The sequence below is a fragment of the Somniosus microcephalus genome, chromosome 18 (genome assembly GCF_052327205.1).
Source record: "Somniosus microcephalus isolate GS21.2 chromosome 18, FLI_Smic_1.0, whole genome shotgun sequence".
Classification (NCBI taxonomy): Eukaryota; Metazoa; Chordata; class Chondrichthyes; order Squaliformes; family Somniosidae; genus Somniosus; species Somniosus microcephalus.
In genome coordinates this window covers 37,690,948-37,710,388 of record NC_141004.1, presented here as the reverse complement: position 1 = coordinate 37,710,388, position 19,441 = coordinate 37,690,948, and the positions used below count along the sequence as shown (strand labels likewise).

Genomic DNA, 19,441 nt, shown 5'->3' with positions numbered 1-19,441 from the left:
CCTCACGCAATTCTATCCCCCCCCCCCCCACCAGCTCAGAAGCCACCTTCAGATTACTATCGGGGCCTATGATTTTATATGCATGCAGTGTCCCTTGACAAAATTTATACAAATGATTTAATACATGTATGCAGCAGCATGTGTATACCTTCCCTAGCTTGAGTAGTATAAGAACATGGAATGAGAGAGGGTCATTGGTTTGATCAAGCCTGTTCTTTCTGCAGACCATGTACACTCGGTCTTGCAATGAACTCTACCCTACTCAATTAATCTCCTGCGGGAAAGGAAAGGTTAATTGTAAACACTGCGCAAAAGCAATCAAACAAAACTATAGAATATTCATCCATCCTCACATTGTTTGACCTTGGTTTACTGTTCTCCACAGGTAACATTCACCCCACCTCTACATCCAACCCCACCCATCTCAGCATCACAGGAATGATTCTGTCCTGTACAGTACATGATAGAAGAAAATGAAAAAAAAAAGTTTACTATAGATACCTGAAAACACCTTTTAAAATAACTTGTTCCAGCAAAACTGTAGCTTTTACATTGAGTTTCACAAAGCAGTCTGGTTATTTTCTCCATTTATATTTAACAGGAAAGTCTTTGTTGGGAATTCAGTGGTAGGATGTTTTATTTATAATTGTTTATAATAGTGGATCTAAACAGAAAAAATGAGGATGAGAATTGAAAATTCTACCTCTTCAATACATTTGTCAAAAAAGGTGACTGTTAAGTCTCTGTATACATAAAGTCGGAACAAATTATGAATATGATATATTCATGCACGAAGCACTGAGCCATCGAGTATGTTGGTGATTAGAGTGTAGGTAATTTCCATAAAATGTAAAGATTACATTAAAGAATTGCTTATTTTCATGAAATGATGCACTTATGGGCATGAGTTGGAAAATCTTTCTTATCTTCCCAATACCAAAACTTTTATTTTTCACTTGAATAAGCAGAATCAGAGAAAGACTAATGGAAGTTCATTTTTATGGCAAGATTTCATTCTTTGGCTGCTTTCATTTGACAAAGAGGCAATAATTCCTCTGCTCGGTGTTTCTTCAGTAAAGTAACAGCTTTATTTGGCAGCATGAGATGTACTTTATTCACATCACAGCTTTCCATCATGGCATTGCAGGCCTTACATGATGAGCACGTACACAGTTAAATAGGTTTCCTACAAAGATACAACATACAAAATCTGTTAGAGGTTTACAAATTAGGATTCTTTCTCTAAACACACTGAATGATGACTTGTTTTGAATGACACATTCAAAATTGAAAATGCCATGTTTGAAGTACGCTCAAGTTACTGGATTCTGCAATGTGTCTAATAGATCACAGGCCTGAACAAACGGACAAGAGTTTGCCTAACGCTCTGCAGTAGTATGATAGGACAAGTTAGAGCAAGAAACCCGCAGGATGTTACAAAAATGCATGAGCACATGCCTCAGAACACGAGAGGTCCTTCTTTGCCAGTGCAATTCCGTCATCATTGATTTACGTTCAAGTGCTATTAAGTTCTTTAGGGTAATTAAGCCATTCCAAATTCCAGCTTCAACATCTCCATAAAGAATGAAATATTAGCTACACCAGTGTAATTGCATCTCCGTCATTTGAAAAGCATTTTCTTTTCCTCCAGAGGTGTTGCAGACCTTTTATTGATAACTCCAAGCGATTATAATTATCAAAGAGTTGTTGAACAATACCATTTCCTTCATCGGCTGCACAGGTCTTTCATTCTTTGGTCATTAGTTCGAAGTCTCGGAGGAAAAGGCGGATGAATTCTCATCATGCTGATGTATTTCTTGTTCACTAAATTAATATTTCAAGTTTTCCTTGATGGTTGACTTGAAAAAAGTTCAGTCTTTATGAAGGGACCCGAAGTGGAAATAATTGGACCATCTGCAAGACAGCTTTCGCGAGAAAGGAATAGTCATTGGACAGCAGTAGGTCCATAAAGGGAGAAGTGGCCTCAGCTCCTGCGGGGCTCCGGCATCTGCATCTCCTAGGCTCATGTACTTAACAGCTGGGCATGTCAGGCTTAGTCCCATGCTGGAGAAAACATTGATCCCACCGTGTAGCATGAACGTACAGAGTGACAGACAACAGATGGAGGCTCACAGCAGCGAAATCATTTTTTTTTGAGGTAAGTGGCACACACAGGATAAGCTGCCCAGGTAAGGATCTCTCCTTTGATGCGTGTGTCAGGAAACCTGTAAACCAATGAGAAATAAAGCGTCAATAAATGGCCCTTTGTATTTCCCTCAAGAGCTTAATTTTAATTGCAGGCCACAGCATGGGAGAATAAACACATTGTCCTTTCTTGCCTCAGTCAAAACAGAAAAAAGATGAGTTAGCACTGAGCACCGAATTAGATGCACACAGCTGCCAAACATAAGGAGAATCAGAATTGAACACTGCTTCCATTAAATACATTCCCCATGTGTTTTCCAGCATCTGTTTTTATTAAACTTTTACAAAGGTTCAAATATTGGTGTTTGATAGAAACATGTTGCAACCCCATTACAGTTCCATATCCACAGTGGCTCAGATTATAAATAGATCCTCTCTATTTCAGCCACCAAAATCAATTGTTTTGCTATTTAACTATGGCGACATACAGTGAAGAAGTTCACAGCCGGTAGCAGAGCTGTCAAAAAGACAGAAACAGAGACTCCTTCGGTGAAAATTGTTTGAAAATTAAGATATCTGCAAAAATGTTTCAAGATATAATTATATTTACCCAGCATGCTAATGTGTCATTTAGAAATGTCTTAAAATGACCCATGTAGGGTAGGAACTAGCAGGAGCTGCATGGTGCCTACCTCTAATCTGGAAGGTTATGGGTTCGAGTTGACACTCTCTGCCACTTAGATCCACTTATCTCAGTTAAGTAACAGTTTGATCAATTTTTGATGGCCATTATCGATGGAGTACTGCATGGAAATGTATTGTCACTCAAGTAGGGGGTGGGGTATGACAGTCTCCAATTTCCAAAGATTGAACTGTACCATTTCCCATTGTGAGATATCTCTCAATTATACTTCAACCTGTGCTGCAAATTAATATCTTTACTTCCTGAAGTGCCAGTTCAGTGTGCTTTACAACAAGATCTTATCACTAGCTCATTAAAACTGTAAAGATGGCCCTTTCCAATCACTTTAATGTGAAATGGAGTGCTCCTAAGATTGCATTTACGCATTCTCTATGTGCAACATTAATTAAATCTGATAACAGTGATTGCCTCTTAATAAATGGACAACATAGTCTGCAGGTAACTAATGTTTTAACATTCTTCTAGAAGTGAGGAAAGTAACAGCATTGGAGCAAAACAATTTTCTGGTAACTTAAAAGGATCACAATTCAGGGCAGCCATTAAACAGGTGCCAGGGCACAGGTTCTTATCTAAGTTCATATTTTGTTTGCAACTCTCTTCATTTCCCATCATAATACTTTTTTGTTGTTGCAAGTTTGGTATTTTCAAATGGCTCGCAAGGAAGTTAAGACATTCAGAGGCTTATGGCAAACCAACCACATTCAGACACACAGGCCGCTATTTTACTACCCTCGGCGGGTCCGTGGTGGGCGACGTCGGTGGCAGGTCCCAACCCCGCTGCTGTCTCCATCCCGGCCTCTGAAATGAATTTCCCTTGATGGGACTTGTTAAGCCCGCCCACCGTGTTTGCCGGCCAATTAGAGGAAGCAGGTCTGATGACGCATCATCAGCCGGTTTCCTTAAAATGACCATGGACAACTTCTTTTTGACAGTTGTGCTGTCAGTGTTCTACAGCTTTGAGGTGCTGCAAACATTGACAAGCACTGCACAGAGGTGCAGGGCTGCACCCAGGCTCTCCCATGACTCCCTCCATATGCTTATGGAGGGAGTCAGAGCACGCAGGGAGGGCCTCTTCCCTTCCCATGGGCGGAAGCGACCTCCCCAGGAGATCAACAGAGCCTGGTTGCACATTGCAGAGGAGGGCACAAGCAGCGATGTGGTCAATGGGACCTGGGTGCAATGCCGCAAACATTTGAATGATCTCAGTAGATCACGAAACGTTAGTACAAAGCCACACTCAACCTCATCCTGCTGTGCCTCTCATCACATCACCATCACACTGCCTTCCCTACCCTACTCCTGCACATCCTTACTCACACCAACTTACCTTGGACCTCCACCCATCCCTCTCTATCTAGCTTATCACATCCCCATCTCACTAGCCACCCCTCACACTCATCCTAGTGCAATCATACCAACTAACAACACACAAGGGTAGGCACGTGTGTGTTTTATCCAATGTTCATGTAAAGTTTCTGTTAATGTGGTGTCAAACATTGAAACCTTTATTTTCAACACTTTGAGTTCTTGGACAGATTTGTGTGCATCTTTGGAAGTGGCTTAATGAGTTGCAGTGAATGGTGAGACATAACGGTACTCCTCGTAATGGTCACGAGTGTGAAAGGAATGGCTTGGGCATTGTAGGGATGCTTTATGGTGTTGGTGTGGAGTAGTGCCAACTTGGTGCATCATGTGGCAGCCAGGGTGTACAGCGTCAACTTAAGTAAATCTGGCCATGGTGAGGCCATCCCTGGCCTCCCGGGCAGCAATGTGCTCGGGTGCTGATGCCCTCTGTCCTGTGCAGCATCAGGTGATTGTGGAGATGGTTGGTGTTGCTGGTGTGCCTGGTGCTGCTGGTTTTGGGGCTGATTGTGGTGGGATTCTGAGGACCAAGGTGAGAGCGTATAAAGGGCACCCATGCTGATGGAATAGATGGCAGGTGAAGTAAAGATGACAGAAGCGATCTGTCAATGGTAAGAGAGGTAATGTGGTCAGACTGGATGGAGACTTGTGTAAAAATTTGCAGCATGGTGAATCTGTTGTGGAAATACAGTGAGGAAGAGTTTGTGGCTGAGGGAAGGTATCTTTGTAAGGTGGGAGCTTTTACGGTACATTTGCAGCTGTCAACTCAACCGCTGATTCAATGGCCCCTAAACTTTTGCCTCAGCTTGACAGACGTGGTCCACGACCAGTGTGGACCCCATGGGTGAGCTGTCAAATAAAGGTGAGCTGAAAATCATTTTTAAGTGGCTCTAAACAAGCCACTAATTACCTGAATTGGGTCCCCCGCTGTGAACCCACCACTGCTTTGGGTCTGCTCAGCGCTGACAGACTCGACATCGGGGAAAAGCACATGGTGACGGGTTCACAGTGGGGTCACAACCCGCTGGAGAAAGAAAACACTTTCCCACTCGATTCGCCACCGATCGCGCCCACTGACCCCCACAAAATCCAGCCCATGGGGTCGATTCTAACACCCCCAACTGACGGATACCAGACGCACTGGGGCAGTTAAAATGGAGCGAGGCCACTTACCCACTCCTTTCCCGCCCCGATCTCTCGACTACAATCTTAAATTACAGGTGGCAAGGACACCCACCCCAAGCCGCCCGGGTTCTCTTTAAATATGCAAATTGGGCTTCAATGATGGCATCGGGCCCCATCGTCCACTTTACCCTGAGGCCTGAGTAAGAGAAGAGTACTTTACCACTGGGCTATTGATCCATGCTGGAAATGTACACATGTGGACCGGGGATCGGGGCAGAATTCGGCTCAGTTATGAGGGCCCCTGGGGTAGAATAGTAACCTGATATTCAGTGTCCAGTCTTAACACATGAAGATTGGGCATTTGGGCAGCATACTTGAGGGGGTTTCCTGTACCCAAGGAACTGGACCTGAATGAGGAGTCAAATGAGTTCAGGAAAGGAATAGGAGGAGGAGAGAAAATTGATGGGGGAAAAATAAAAGGGGAAAAATATGTATAACAATCATTCTGACATTATAAATACAATTTGAATATTGTAGAAGAGATATTGGAGAGGAATATTCTGTGCTGCACAGGTTACAAAAATGTAAAAATATCACTGGGTATTTTCACCATCTTTACCACCTGGGTGTAAAGTATCAACAAGGTGAAGCTTAGACGGGAAAGCTGGGCGGGGGGGGGAAAATCACACATTTGTAATGAAGCCCTTCAATTATTTTAAATCAGTGTTTTCCAATATGTTAGCCACTAGCCACATGTGGTTAATTGGAAATCCAGATGTGGCTAATTGCATTTCTGATAAGTAAATAAAAAATCAGTAATAGACACCGCCATTGGGCATGCGATCGCAATACAAATACTTTCACTGCGTGTGCATGCATACTTTCAGCGTTTTGTGCCTATGTTGGTAAAATGGTAAGATGAAAAGCAGAGTGTGTGTGCTTTTTGATCATTGTGAGTGCTTTACTGCCTTTGTTACTGAATGCGATAGCTGTTTGTTAAGTAAATATACACGTGAAGTACACTTACCAGTATTGCGTGTAAGCCATTTTCTACTACAGGTAGACTGCCCTTTATCCGGACTTCCGAAAACCGAAACCCTCTAAAAACCGAAGGTTTTTTCGGTCAGCGTAAGTCGTGCGCACGACATGACCAGAGTGGCGCACGACTTACAGGCCTAGCCAGATAAGGGATAGTGTAGCATTTTTCCGCACTTCTGAAAACCGAAATCGCTCAGCGTGAGTGTACCAGCCTTTATCCCTGTAACTACAGTATTTATAGTCGTTATTTATCCCACCCTTTCGGATAAGGGATAGTGTATCCTTTATCCGCACTCCCGAAAACCGAATTACCTCTGAAAACCGAAGTGTTTTCGCGCACCTTCCGAAATCCGAAATTTTCCTAAAACCGAAACACGGCTGGTCCCGAGGTTTTCGGATAAAGGATAGTCCACCTGTATAACTGCATGTGACTAAAATGGTGTCACCGTAGCCACATCTGCTTCTGCTGGACAACGCTGTTTTAACTGGGAAGCACATCGGGCAGGTACTGTTATGGGCTTGTGATCCTATCCACCTGATTTTCCTTTCTGCATTCCATCCAGGTGATACTTTATGCCCAGATAGTACAGGTACAGACTAAAATCTACCCGAAAATCTTCGCATTCAAACAACTCAGAGCATTAATTACAAAATAATGTGTTCCCGCCTCCCTCCAAATGATTGTCACAGTATGAAACAAGGCACAAAAAAGGCATTGGTGCACTGGGGCTTGGAATTGCTCCTACAAGTGTGTGATCTCAGCCACTAACTTCTAGGGCTGAATGAAGGATTATTGCTTCCACACAGCGATTGGGTGAAACCTTCAACATGGCAGGGCCAGGGGATGGTGGGGGGGGGGGGGGGGGGTGAGTTGCTGGGGACATTTGTTTAAGAGGAAATCTCGTCAGTATGAATGGGTAGCAGAATTAAACTATGTGGCGGGCATGCAATTAAGGAGGGGGAGGTCTGTTTAACACTTAAATCATTTGTAGGTTCAATGTATTGGGGATACTTTACCTTTTGAACTATTCTCAGTTAATTACAGAGGTACTCACTGTCTTCTTCTTAGGCAGTCCCTCGGAACCGAGGATGACTTGCTTCCACATTAAAAATGAGTTCGCAGGTGACTGATGAGTCCAATGCGGGACCTACAGTCTCTGTCACAGGTGGGGCAGATGGTGGTTAAAGGGGCGGGTGGGTGGGGTGCTTGGGTTGACGTGCGCTCCTTGCGCTGCCTGCGCTTGGCTTCCGCTTATTCCGACGAAGAGACTCGGGGCTGGATTTTGCTACGGGGGCGGGTTGGAGGTGGGAAACCCACATTCGGGCTTGTTGTCCCGCCTCCATGGAGATGTGGCCAACCCACTGGATTTTCCTCTGATTGACCTTGTTGAGCCCGCCCTGTGGGCTCAGCAGGCCAATTAAGGGCCACCCGGCAACAGGTGATGTCATAGATTGACATTTCATCTGTCAAAAGCTTTTGGCAGATGAAATATCAGTGTTTAACAGCTGTTTGAAGCTGTCAAACACTGAAAAACTGCTAATTCAGCCTCAGTCCTTTCTCAGGATAACTTTAAAATCATTTTGCTGCAGAAACCAAGAAGCTGATTTTTATTAAAAAATTGGAGCTTCTGTGGTTCTTGCAGCCGACTCCCGACACCGGAATGCAGGACTCCTGTAAAGGTAAGTAAAAGTAAGTTAAACTTATTTAAACACTTTAAACACTTGCAAAACACTTACCTTTGCACTCCTGCACCCCTCACTCACCTGAACACTGGGCATCTCGACCCCTCCAAGACCTCAGACCCACGTCCCGCCTCGAAAACCTTTCGTGGTTTGGAGCTGTCGGGAAGCCCACAAACCAGCAATAAAAATCGCGAATAGGCAAAAAGCTACCTGTTAACAGGCTGTTTAATTGCCTTTAATCCCTTCCCGCCTCTGGGAGGCGGGTTCCAGCACTTGTCGGCAACCCGACTCCTATGAAATTGACATGGAGGCGGGTTGGGGTCGGGACCCCCGGATCTCCGATTTTTATCGCCCGCACGCCTCCAACCCGACTCCAGGGGCTTAGGAAAATCCAGCCCAGGGTGTTTGGCGCCTTCCCGAATGCTTCTCCTCCACTTTGTGCGGTCTTGGGCCAGGGATTCCCAGGTGTCGGTGGGGTTGTTACACTTTTTCAAGGAGGCTTTGAGGGTGTCCTTGAAGCGTTTCCTCTGCCCACCTGGGGCTCTCACTGTCGCACACATACACACACACAGCTTCCTCTGCTGCCCATATAAAAAATAAATTTGAAAGCTTGTTGACAAGTAAAACAAAAACCTGAAGTATTGACTTGTCATCAACCCTACATTATTTAAAAGAAATAACACAAAATATGAAAACCTCTCTCAAGAGCCCTCCACAAAACAAATGTTCGGGCAGGAGAAACTGGTGTGTAAGATACCCTAGTCGTGTATACATGTATATGTAGAATTAGGATTTGGTTTAATCTCATATGTTTAAGGTTTTTATTTTATTTTTACTTATAAATGGCTTGTGGATTTGTATTGCAGCTAGAAATAATGAAATGGTTAAAAAGTTGTTCATTCCCTGGATACTTTAGGGTTTAATGTGCCAGGGTACAATTTTGCTGACTGTGCTGTTTAGTTTCTGCTGAAAGTATAAGATGCGCGATTCGTGCCTGTTGACTTCTTTTTGTCATCACATTGTGAAACAAGATAGTCAAGACAGTCTTGAGATAGGAAGTGGGACAATAGGCCAAGATGGTAAACAAGTGGGCATCTGGTGTTTTGTAGGAACTATTTCATTTCTTTGGGGTCTTGTTCACAATAACACTTGTCATGCCATAATGAATCAGCAAGGATAGTGTGCATGACTGGAGACCTATAAAGATCTTCAAAATTTGTAGAGAGAGTCAGGATCAAAAGGATCAACGAAAAACAGGGTATTTGTGTTTATTTCTTTGTATGTCTACTGCTTAAAGACATTGCTTGTGTCTGGACTTGGTCAAACACAATAAAAGGATTATGTTGCAACTATATTTGGTTTGTCAGATTTGAATTGCCTTACAGGTGCCACTTTCATTCCAAAGGATAATCCTTTAAAATTAAGAGCAGATATTGGGGAAAATGGAAGCCCTTTGAAAATATCAATGGAAGGAAAAACCTGGAGAGATACAAGGTTTGCTGTTCCTCTGCAGCTCAGCACCTCCCATCTATGCAGCTATGCCGGCTCAGGGCTTGCACTGTTTCCACTCCACAGATATCAGCCACATATATAATTTATAATAAACGTCCTGCTCTTCAAGAAAGGGGACAGCCATTTAAATAATTTTTAAAATATTGAAGTAAAAACAACTACCAGTACCTGCAGCTATTTCTCAAGAGTGAGACCAGTTTGACAAGATTTAGTACTCTTCCTGCAAGAAATATAATTGCTGATCAGATAATTCTAGTGTGTTTTGATTCTTGTGTGTGTAAGTTGTGGAGAACAAAAAGTCAATGTATGAAACAATGGCGGTGTTTTTTAACTTCAGCAAAGGTGTAAAATGGGTGATATCGAATTAACCAGCCATCATACAGCCGCCCCAATTTCCTTTCCATTGAAGTCAATGATTGAGAAAATGTTGTGTGATGTATAACAGGTGACCAATTCAATATCGCCCATTTAACACCATCTCCCAAAGTTAAAATTACCCCCAATGTATTAAAATACTTACCTCTAGCGTGAGAAAAATAAATGTGCTCTATCAATCCATGACAAGCTAAGGTTAAGAATAGCTACGATTTCTTTTTCATGATCTGAAGTATCCAGCTGTCACATATTTGTAAGAATTTAGCAAGTTTTGAATTCAAGGAAATGTGCACCATTTTCCCCTGAGATCTTGAGGGAGCTTTTCCTGGGTCAGCACCCAAAGGCACTGGATCACTTAGTTACAGCAAATATCAGAAAACCTGGCAGGTTGGAGCGCACACCCGAAAAGGAACCCCTGTGATTTTCCTTAATTGAAATTAATGGAGGAAAATCGTTTTTGTTCTTATGTAGGCGGGTGCTCCAACCCTCCCGATTTTCTGTGATTCACTGCACCAAACGATCCAGTGCACTTGGGTGCAGATTCAGGAGAATCTCTCTTCCATTGCTTTAAAGCACTTTATATTCACGTATAAAGCCGTAGAATTTGAAATGTGCAGTTTGATAATGTGACTGCCTAATGGTAACAGTGGGAGTTCGGGATAATAAAAAAGAACAAAGGACATTGTGAGCAAACGATCGTTCCTGTATACAATTATGACAGAAGCAAATCATTGTTAACATCTAAAACAAATCTCCTGTTCTATGTGAAGAACACAGGAGCTTTTACTACTATGGATGAACTCTCCATGTCCATCCAACACAATCTGTATGGAATACTGTCAATGAAGATTTACACACCATTTATCCTGCCTGTGGAATCCTGTCCCTTGCAGGAAGATGTTCAACTGCAGACTTAACCATCATTTGTTGAGCCGTGTTGGAGGACGCATTAGGCTATGGGAAATCTGTGACTTGCCTGTTGGTACCCCAAGTTTTCCTGTGCTCCCAGCAACCACCAGGGTCAAATTCGTGAGACATCTATTCTTGCTACAGTTGCCTCCAGCTTCACCCTGTTGTTATGCCACCTAATATGGAAAGAAATAATTACATTTTGGTCATTAGGCCTTCTTTAGCCAGAATTTGAGGAAATAACCTTTCTCACTTTTCTCTTTGTTTTAATAAACTCTCAGGTTCTACGAGAAGGAGGCCTAACAGCCAAAACATCGGGTGGAACTTTCAACTTTGGTTGGGGATGTGACGGATCGGCCGCCCGTTATACACCCTGCCTGATTTTCCTTTCCATTGATCCACCACGACCAATTTTACACCCCCTGCCAAAGTTGAAAGTTCCGTCCATCGTTTTTGTTTTTTCCACTGTGTACGCTAGACTGACCCAACTTCCTACTTCCCGCCACTGTCCTATATCTCTGATAGTGACGCCTGACCCAGGCAGTGGCAGAGTGAAGTAATACAAATTTATTTCCTTTCAAAAAGCAATGCTGCACTTTTTAAAAATCCTGTAAACACCACACCTCCAACTAATATTTTGCAGATTATGGTTTTGTCATTAAATTGCGTTACATAAGATTATATAGATCTGTGTTGAGATAAATTCCACCTGTAGCTTCAGATTGTTATGTGAAAAAAATGTAAGTGGCAAACTAAACTGCTAGCTTTTTAAACATTAGAATGCAGTTGAAGTAATTTTTATAAAATGCATTTTTATCTCATAATTATATTTCAACAAAATATCTAATGACGGAGTGTATAATCCCCCAGAAAGATGTCATTAGCCCGAGCCTTTTACACACAATTAATTCTTTCAAACACCATTGCCTTATTGTGTAATCTACTTTGTGTTTATTAATAATCATTGCCTCTATTTAGCTTTTTATTATTCTATATGAAAGTTTAATATGACTGAAAATGAAATGTCTGTCTGAACAATATATTCTGTATTCTGAACAGATTCTTTGCAACTGTAATTTGTCTCTATATCAATTTTGTTTCATACATTTTTTACTATTGTTTCACAAATGCTATTACAAAGCATGGTGAATAGAAACACATGGGCCTAGGAGCTAAAGAAAAAGAACTGACCAAGGCTTGCCCCACACGACATCACAGACTGGTCTGAATGCTGAATGTGTGCCAATTATTGCAAGTGCCCCGAGCTCTACGGTGTCTCAAGCTAACCTCCTCAACTGGTTTTAGAAATGACTCCCATTATAACTCTTGTGACAGAACTTTTGAAAAATAGTATTGGGGAAATATCTGTTATTGGTATGGATCCTCTAGAAAAGTTTCATTAGCAGGTTGATCAGAGGGGTGTTGCTATTTGTCATATCTTGTACCATGTGCACTGAAGTAGGGAACTATTCCCTGCTGTCTTTGGCCATGGTAGGCATTTGAGCACTTTATGTGTTCTTATAATTGGATATATTAGACAGCAACAAATGATGTGATGTATTAAACCAAATTTAACAAAGTGAAACCTGATAAAACAGACCTGTGAATGTGTATTATCAAGATGATGTGCAGTATGGTCTATCTGAGTGGTCAGCTACATGTATTAGGCTGAGATGCAGAGAATAAAGGGCAAAAAAGAATATTAAGATGTGCCATTCAACTGAAACCTGTCCTGGATTAGGGGCAGTACAAAAATCCTGTTATATGACCATCTCTTTACTGCTATCACATGAAGCATAAGGTTGGTAGTAATATCTATCTTTACAATAAAATATTGTGAAATATGTATTGGCATATGGTCTTTCCAGTCTCTATGGAAATTAAGACATGAGCTCTCACCTTTTCAATCTGTAAAGAAATTATGACAGGCTTCACCTCTCTTAATTGCTCCCAATGCACAAATTAAAAATACTGTACATTCACTCATGCTCTAAGCTATTCTGTGCATACAGGCACTGTTATCAGAACTGTTGCAGTATAATGATAATGTAAATGGAGCAAGTTTCTCTCATAGTACAGCAGTCCCTGATGTTGAAAATGGATCTAGGAAATACTAAGTAGCATAAATGACCTTAAGTGTTAGGCTTCCTCATTGCACTCACAAATAAACAAGTTTTATGCAAGTGATTTTGTTATAGGCAATTCTTTAATACTTCATACTCGCATTCTACTTTATTATGTAGATATAGAAGTGTCTGCTCAGTTATCAGTCTGAAGAACTATTGTAGGAAGTAAGATAATTTATTTATCTGTCAATTCTAACTCTACCAGGTTGTACCTTACCTGAGTTTGTAATGAGTGGAGTGTTTTCTTATCTCTTATCTTTAAGTTTTTATATGTCATGATGATGATTAGTGTGGACTGCAGCCTAAGGCATGAGAAAGAAAAAGACTTGCATTCATGTATTGCCTTATCGCAAAATACTTCATACACAATAAGTTACTTTAAATAGTAACATTTGCTATGTATGCACATGATGCAGCCATTTGGTGCACAGTAAGGTCCCGCAATGAGGGTGAATCACCAATTAATCATTTTTTTGGTGTTGTTTGAGAGAGAGATTGACTAGGACACCAGTCAGAATTGTCCTTTAATTAACTCAAATTTGTTCTACATCCTAAATTAGTACAGTTATGTTTCTGATTTGAAGCTCATCATATGCAAAATGTAGTTGTGTTCCTTATTCAGACTAACCTCAATAGAAAATGCTTCAATTATTCACACAAACGTGTCCTTGAAGCAATGGAACACTTCATGTAGTGGTAGCAGGAGGAATAACAACAACAACTTGCATTTATATAGTGCCTTTATCGCAGTAAGACGTCCGAAGGCGCTTCACAGGAGCGCTCTCAAACAAAATTTGACTTTGAGCCACATAAGGAGATGTTAGGACAGATGACCAAAAGCTTGGTCAAAGAGGTAGGTTTTAAGGAGCATCTTAAAAGAGGAAAGAGAGGTAGAGAGGTGGAGGGTTTAGGAATTCCAGAGCTTTGGGCCTCGACAGCTGAAGGCACGGCCACCAACGATGGAGCGATTATAATCAGGGATGCGCAAGAGACCAGAATTGGAGGAGCACAGATTTCTCAGAGGGTTATAGGTCTAGAGGAGGCTACAGAGATAGGGAGGGATGAGGCCATGGAGAGATTTGAAAACAAGGATGAGAATTTTAAAATCGAAGTGTTGCTTATCCGGGAGCCAATGTAGGTCAGCGAGCACAGGGGGTGATGGGTCTTGGTGCGAGTTAAGATATGGGCAGCAGAGTTTTGGACGAGCTTAAGTTTATGGAGGATGGAAGTTGGGAGGCCAGCCAGGAGCGTGAATAGTTAAGTCTAGAGGTAACAAACACATGGATGAGGGTTTCGGCAACAGATAAGCTGAGGCAGGGGCAGAGTTGGGCAATGTTACGGAGGTGGAAATAGAAAGTCTTAGTGATGCCGTGGATATGTGGTCAGAATACGACACCAAGGTCTGGTTCAACCTCAGACAGTTGCCAGCCAGAGAGAGGGATGAAGTCGGTGGTTAGGGAACGGAGTTTGTGGCGGGGACCAAAGACATCGATCTTCCCAATAGTTAGTTGGAGGAAATTTCTGCTCATCCAACAACAGCTTTGTGATTGAATTGTTACAATTGGAAGTTATTACGGCTCATTTTCTCTTCATGATTTTGAGCTGCAAGAAAATGCCTCGCATCTTAAAATTCAATTTCTGATGAAGGATTTAAGTGAGGGAATATTGTAGCCATCTTGACATGGATTATACTTCAATGTATTTCCATTTATTAGTAATTGGTTTGATTACTTTATAGTGACTCTTATTGCGTATCCCAGCACAGAAAATCTGCAGCAGATACCTTGCCAATACAAGTTTTGTGCACACAGAGCCAAGAAATTCTATGAATGCAGAAAATTTGTGGAGATTTTCTTTATGCACATATTAGCGAAGATGCACAGATCAACAAAACTGAAAAAATTATGCATGTTTTACCATGCTGGTTCTGGCCTGACATTTGGCGGCAGACTACGGAGGTGATGAAAATTCTTCCTTTTGAATTAGTGAGATCTGTACAAAAAATATTTTGGAAGGTATTCTACCAGTTCAGTAGTTTACTAATCCTGGCCAAGGACCTTCCCATGTACCATGTTAAAACTGAAAACAGCAAATATTTTCAAAATGAGAAATGCAAACTCACCATGGAGAACACGTGCAGTGTTCTAATTATCTGCACACGCATCAAGCAAAAGAATTTGAGAACAGAGTAGTAAAAATAAGTGACCCAACAATTAACATTTTTGTCCAATAAATGGACAATGGTGGGTGAAAATAATTGCAACAAATGTTCCAAATGCAAATACTTGGATAGTATGGGAAAGAAATGAGAAAAATGCTGACTCATGAGGCAGTGAGTAGGGAATTGCTGTACTGTTCACTCTCATGTCCTGTAACTTGTGGATGCCCATGTGTTACTGCAACAAGCCAGCTGTGTTACACTCACTGGCCCAGAAATTCGGGTCGGGGGCTTCCCGCGGGTGCAAGCCCCCGACCTGCACTTACCTAGTGCGCCGGCCGTTGAGCTGTGGGCCCGCATGGGATACTGATCCTGGGCCTGCTCCAACTGCCGGCGCGCAGTGCTTGCATATCCCAGGGGCGCAGTTAGTTCGATGCGTCCCCTGGATCACGTGGGCCATGGAGAGCCAATGGTAGCAGGGAATGCTTCATTCATAAGTTTGACAGGAAGAGCTGTCAAACCTATAAATGCTATAAGCCCCAAAACATCACTGAAACGTCAAATACATTTTTTTTTTAAATCACATTTTTAAAATAACTATAAATTACATGAAATAACTATTTTAAACAATAATTTAAATTTTTCAAAAAATTAATTACATTTTCTAACGGGGCTAAAAATAAACTTACCTTTCTTTAAAGTATTTAAAAATAATAAACCTGTGGAAAAATGTTTTAATTTTAATGAATTTCACCACTTACCTTGTTAAAAGCAAGCCTTGCGCCTGCTTTTTAGAAGTGTAACTGCTGGAGACTTACCCTCCCGGAAAAACCTGGGAAAAAAACGTAATTTCGATGCGCACGCACTGCCTCTCCGGCGCACGGGTTCCACCTCTCAACCCCTTCTTTCAGGGGAACAGAAGTGCCGGTTTCCCGTGCACGCACAGTGCATGCACAAAACCGGCACTTCCATTAGGCTTACAGGTGAGTACCCCATGCGTGCTCACCCGTGGAGACCCGAATTTCTGGGCCATTATGTACTACCTATTGAAGGTACAAATAATCAAGAAACAATTGTAATTTGTAACAGCAACTTTATTTTAATATTTAAACCAGCTGTAACTCTTTCAGAATAAATAATTTTTGGCTTCAAAGGCTGAATCACAAAGTTATGCGACCCCCGAGTGTCACTGATTTTCTTACTGTAGTGCTTTGCTCATTTGGACCTCTCCTGAATCTTTAGACAGTAAGGGGGAGAAATTCAGTTGGTTAGCAACTCCCATTAGCGCCTGGCGGGGGCGCTAACAGGGCATAGATGCAGTAATGCCGGGACGAGGCGAAACTCGCCAAATCCGCCCCCCCCCCGTAGCGCCGCCACTAACAGTTACCACTGGCGACCTCAACGCCAGGCAGATTGTGACGTCAGCGAGTGTGCAATGTTCACTTGGTGTCCGATCTGCCAAAATTTATTTTCGCCCTTGCCTTAGCGCCTCGCCCCAACAGCGACAGGGAGAGGAGGCGTCAAGCAGGCAGATGCCGGCTCCAGGGATCATTAGTAATGAGTCAGAGCTGTCAGGTTAGTGCTGTTTCACTGCTTCCTTGTCAGTTTGCGATTGATATCACAGTCATTTAAAGGTTCTTTAGTTTCAGGAGTGTCGTGGTTACTAAAAATTAGTTACATTTATAACATATCAAAGTGCTACACATTGTTACATTAATGGGGGCTGTACTTGCAAATCAACCTCGCCCTCCAGGATCTACTGAGGATGGAGCGGAGGCAGCGAGAAAGATTGGAACATGTGGCCAGAGGGCTCTCAACAGGAGGCCTTACCCTCCGAGGGTATTCTGACAGCATGTCTCCTACCTTCAATGAAGCGAGGAGCAGTGTATTAGAGGGCTCTGCATCACCAAGGTGGTGATTACAGAACTCTGCCACCTCCTCCAAACAGATCTCCAGCATCACACCAGGATGACTTAAACCCCAGATTCTTTTTGCTCACCACATGCCCATCATGCCATCCCTCTGTCATGCCATATCACAGCATCCTCCTGGGCGCAAAGTTGAAATGAGAGATCTTATGTTCATTAATAAATAGACATTCTTATTATGAACACAGCTAGCTTTTGCTAGACACTTTTATTGAGCACATGTGGACTAGGTACAGTATCTGTAGAGGCTTCCATCTTGACTGCTGCCTTGTGGGTAGCCTAGTGCCTCATGGGTAATGTAGTCTTAATATACATACAGCTGGGTAGTGTAGTCTTATACATACAGCTATATACAGCTCTACGGCTCCACCTAGTGTCCACTATAGAATGACATGCTATTGATCATTACATCCCCCTTTCTTTGAGGTTTAACAAAATCAATATCAATCAACTTTCAAGAAAACAATAAAGATAATATCAGTAACACTTTTGTTAGTGCTCTATAAACATAAACATTTTCAAAACAGTCAACACATTTTCAAAGCTTTACATTGTACTCAAAGATTAAGTCTATCATGCTCTTTTACTTCACGTGTGGATCTTCTCAACATGGGTAAGTCTGATGTGTCTTCATGAGATTGATCTGGCGGTGAATGACAAGATGCAGTTGCGGCATTGTCATCGATCTGCTCTTGTATAGATCGAGGTCTCCTTGCGATCTTTGCTTGGAGAGGGTTTCAGTGTTTCCTTCACTCTTCATGCCATAACTCTCAATGTAGTCAATGCACTCTCGAAAAACTGCTGGCAGCTGGATCCCATCATACAGCATAGTCCTCTCAGCAGCCTCGGCTAATGGAACACCAAAGATTGGCCTGAGGGAAGAAGGAGTATCCACCGGAACTGCTTCCTGCTCTGGTGCAGGCTTCTTCTTTTTCTTTTTCTCTTTCCACTGCTTAACAACATCTGCTGCGGTTATATCTTTGGACTTTTTCTCCTTGTGTTTTTCCTCTTTGTGCTTTTCTTCCTTTGGCTTCTCTTTGACCTTAAAGTCTTTTTCTTTCTTCTTGGAGAAACTAGGCTTTTTGAAGACATGGATACCCTTTGGCCTTTTCATCCTTGATGGGCTCTCTGCTTCATCACCTGAGTCATCTGGTCTGCTTATGGCACAGTTTATACGGTAGACTCTCTTGACCAGTTCTAAGTCTTCACAAGCTTTGTCACCTAGTATCGAATCAAGTCTTTCAGCCACAACAGAAAACATGAGATGATGCACTTTGTCTTTGACTGTCACTTTAAGTCTGCATACACCTAAGCTATCTATTTTCTGTCCATTATAGCTCTTCAGTAGTACTGACTTTTTCTGTATTTTGGGCTTTTCTTTCATATTTTTTATGTCACTCATACTGATTAAGTTTGCTTTTGCCCCAGTGTCCAGTTTCAATGTAACTAATGCTCCATTTATCTGCAGTGGGATCATCCATTTGTCCACTTTTACTGCATTGACTTTACGTTCAGCATTGTCCATTTCTGAGGGCTGCACATTTTCTGTATCTTTTTTGATATCGTCACGACACCATTCCTACAAAGAATGTCTCACTTAAATCAGTGTCCTCAATCACATTAACTTGTTGCCCTTTCGTTGTTTTTACTTTTGAAAAGCATTGTTTGGCAAAGTGATTCTTTCCATTACACTTTGTGCACATTTTCCCAAACGCTGGGCATTGTCTTAACTGGTGTTTGTAACCACAGCGTTTACAATTAAAAATTTCATCCTCCGATTGCTTTTCATTTCTGTTCTGCCCATGTTTCTTCCCCTTATAGGACACAGCACCGACAGCAGCATTATCACTCATTACAATCGCATCATTATTGATTTCACGGAAAGTCTTCGCGTGCTTTCGAGCTAGCTCGCTGGCTTGGCATATTTTCACTGCATTTTCCAAATTTAGTTTGGTTTCTCTCAACAGACGTTCCCTGACTTTTTTATCATGAATACCAAACACAATCTGGTCACGAATCATGGATGATTTCAGCTCAGAGAAATTACATGTCTGTGCTTTCAGTTTCAGATCAGTTATAAAGCTATCAAAAGTCTCATTTTGTTGCTGTGTCCGAGAACAGAAGATGTATCTTTCATAGGTCTCATTCTTTTTGGGAGAGCAATGTGCATCAATTTTTTTTTAGCACTTCTTCTAATTTTTCTCTGTTCTCCTCTGGATTAAATACAAATGTATTAAATACCTCTATCACCTGTGGGCCTGCAACCGTAAGCAGCAACGCTATCTTCCTTGCGTCTGGCTTCGTACCGAATCCGATGGCTGCAATGTAGAGTTCGAATTGTTGTTTAAGAGTCTGCCAATTGTAGTCGATGTTTCCT

At 42.0% G+C, this 19,441-nt stretch overlaps 1 protein-coding gene across 2 annotated transcripts in view; it reads right to left on the bottom strand.

Moving 5' to 3' along the window:
* Positions 1-993: 993 nt before the first annotated feature.
* Positions 994-19,441, bottom strand: part of LOC147105213 (chemokine-like protein TAFA-5) — a 386,891-nt gene continuing 368,443 nt past the window's right edge. Inside the window, exon 4 of one of the 2 annotated variants that reach the window (XM_086011347.1) lies at positions 994-2,225. In XM_086011347.1, coding sequence (XP_085867473.1) covers positions 2,217-2,225 — 9 coding nt within the window. In that variant the 3' untranslated portion in view covers positions 994-2,216. Of the gene's footprint in view, positions 2,226-10,521; positions 11,029-19,441 lie in introns of those variants that run through there. The other variant, XM_086011346.1, reaches the window with a different exon arrangement.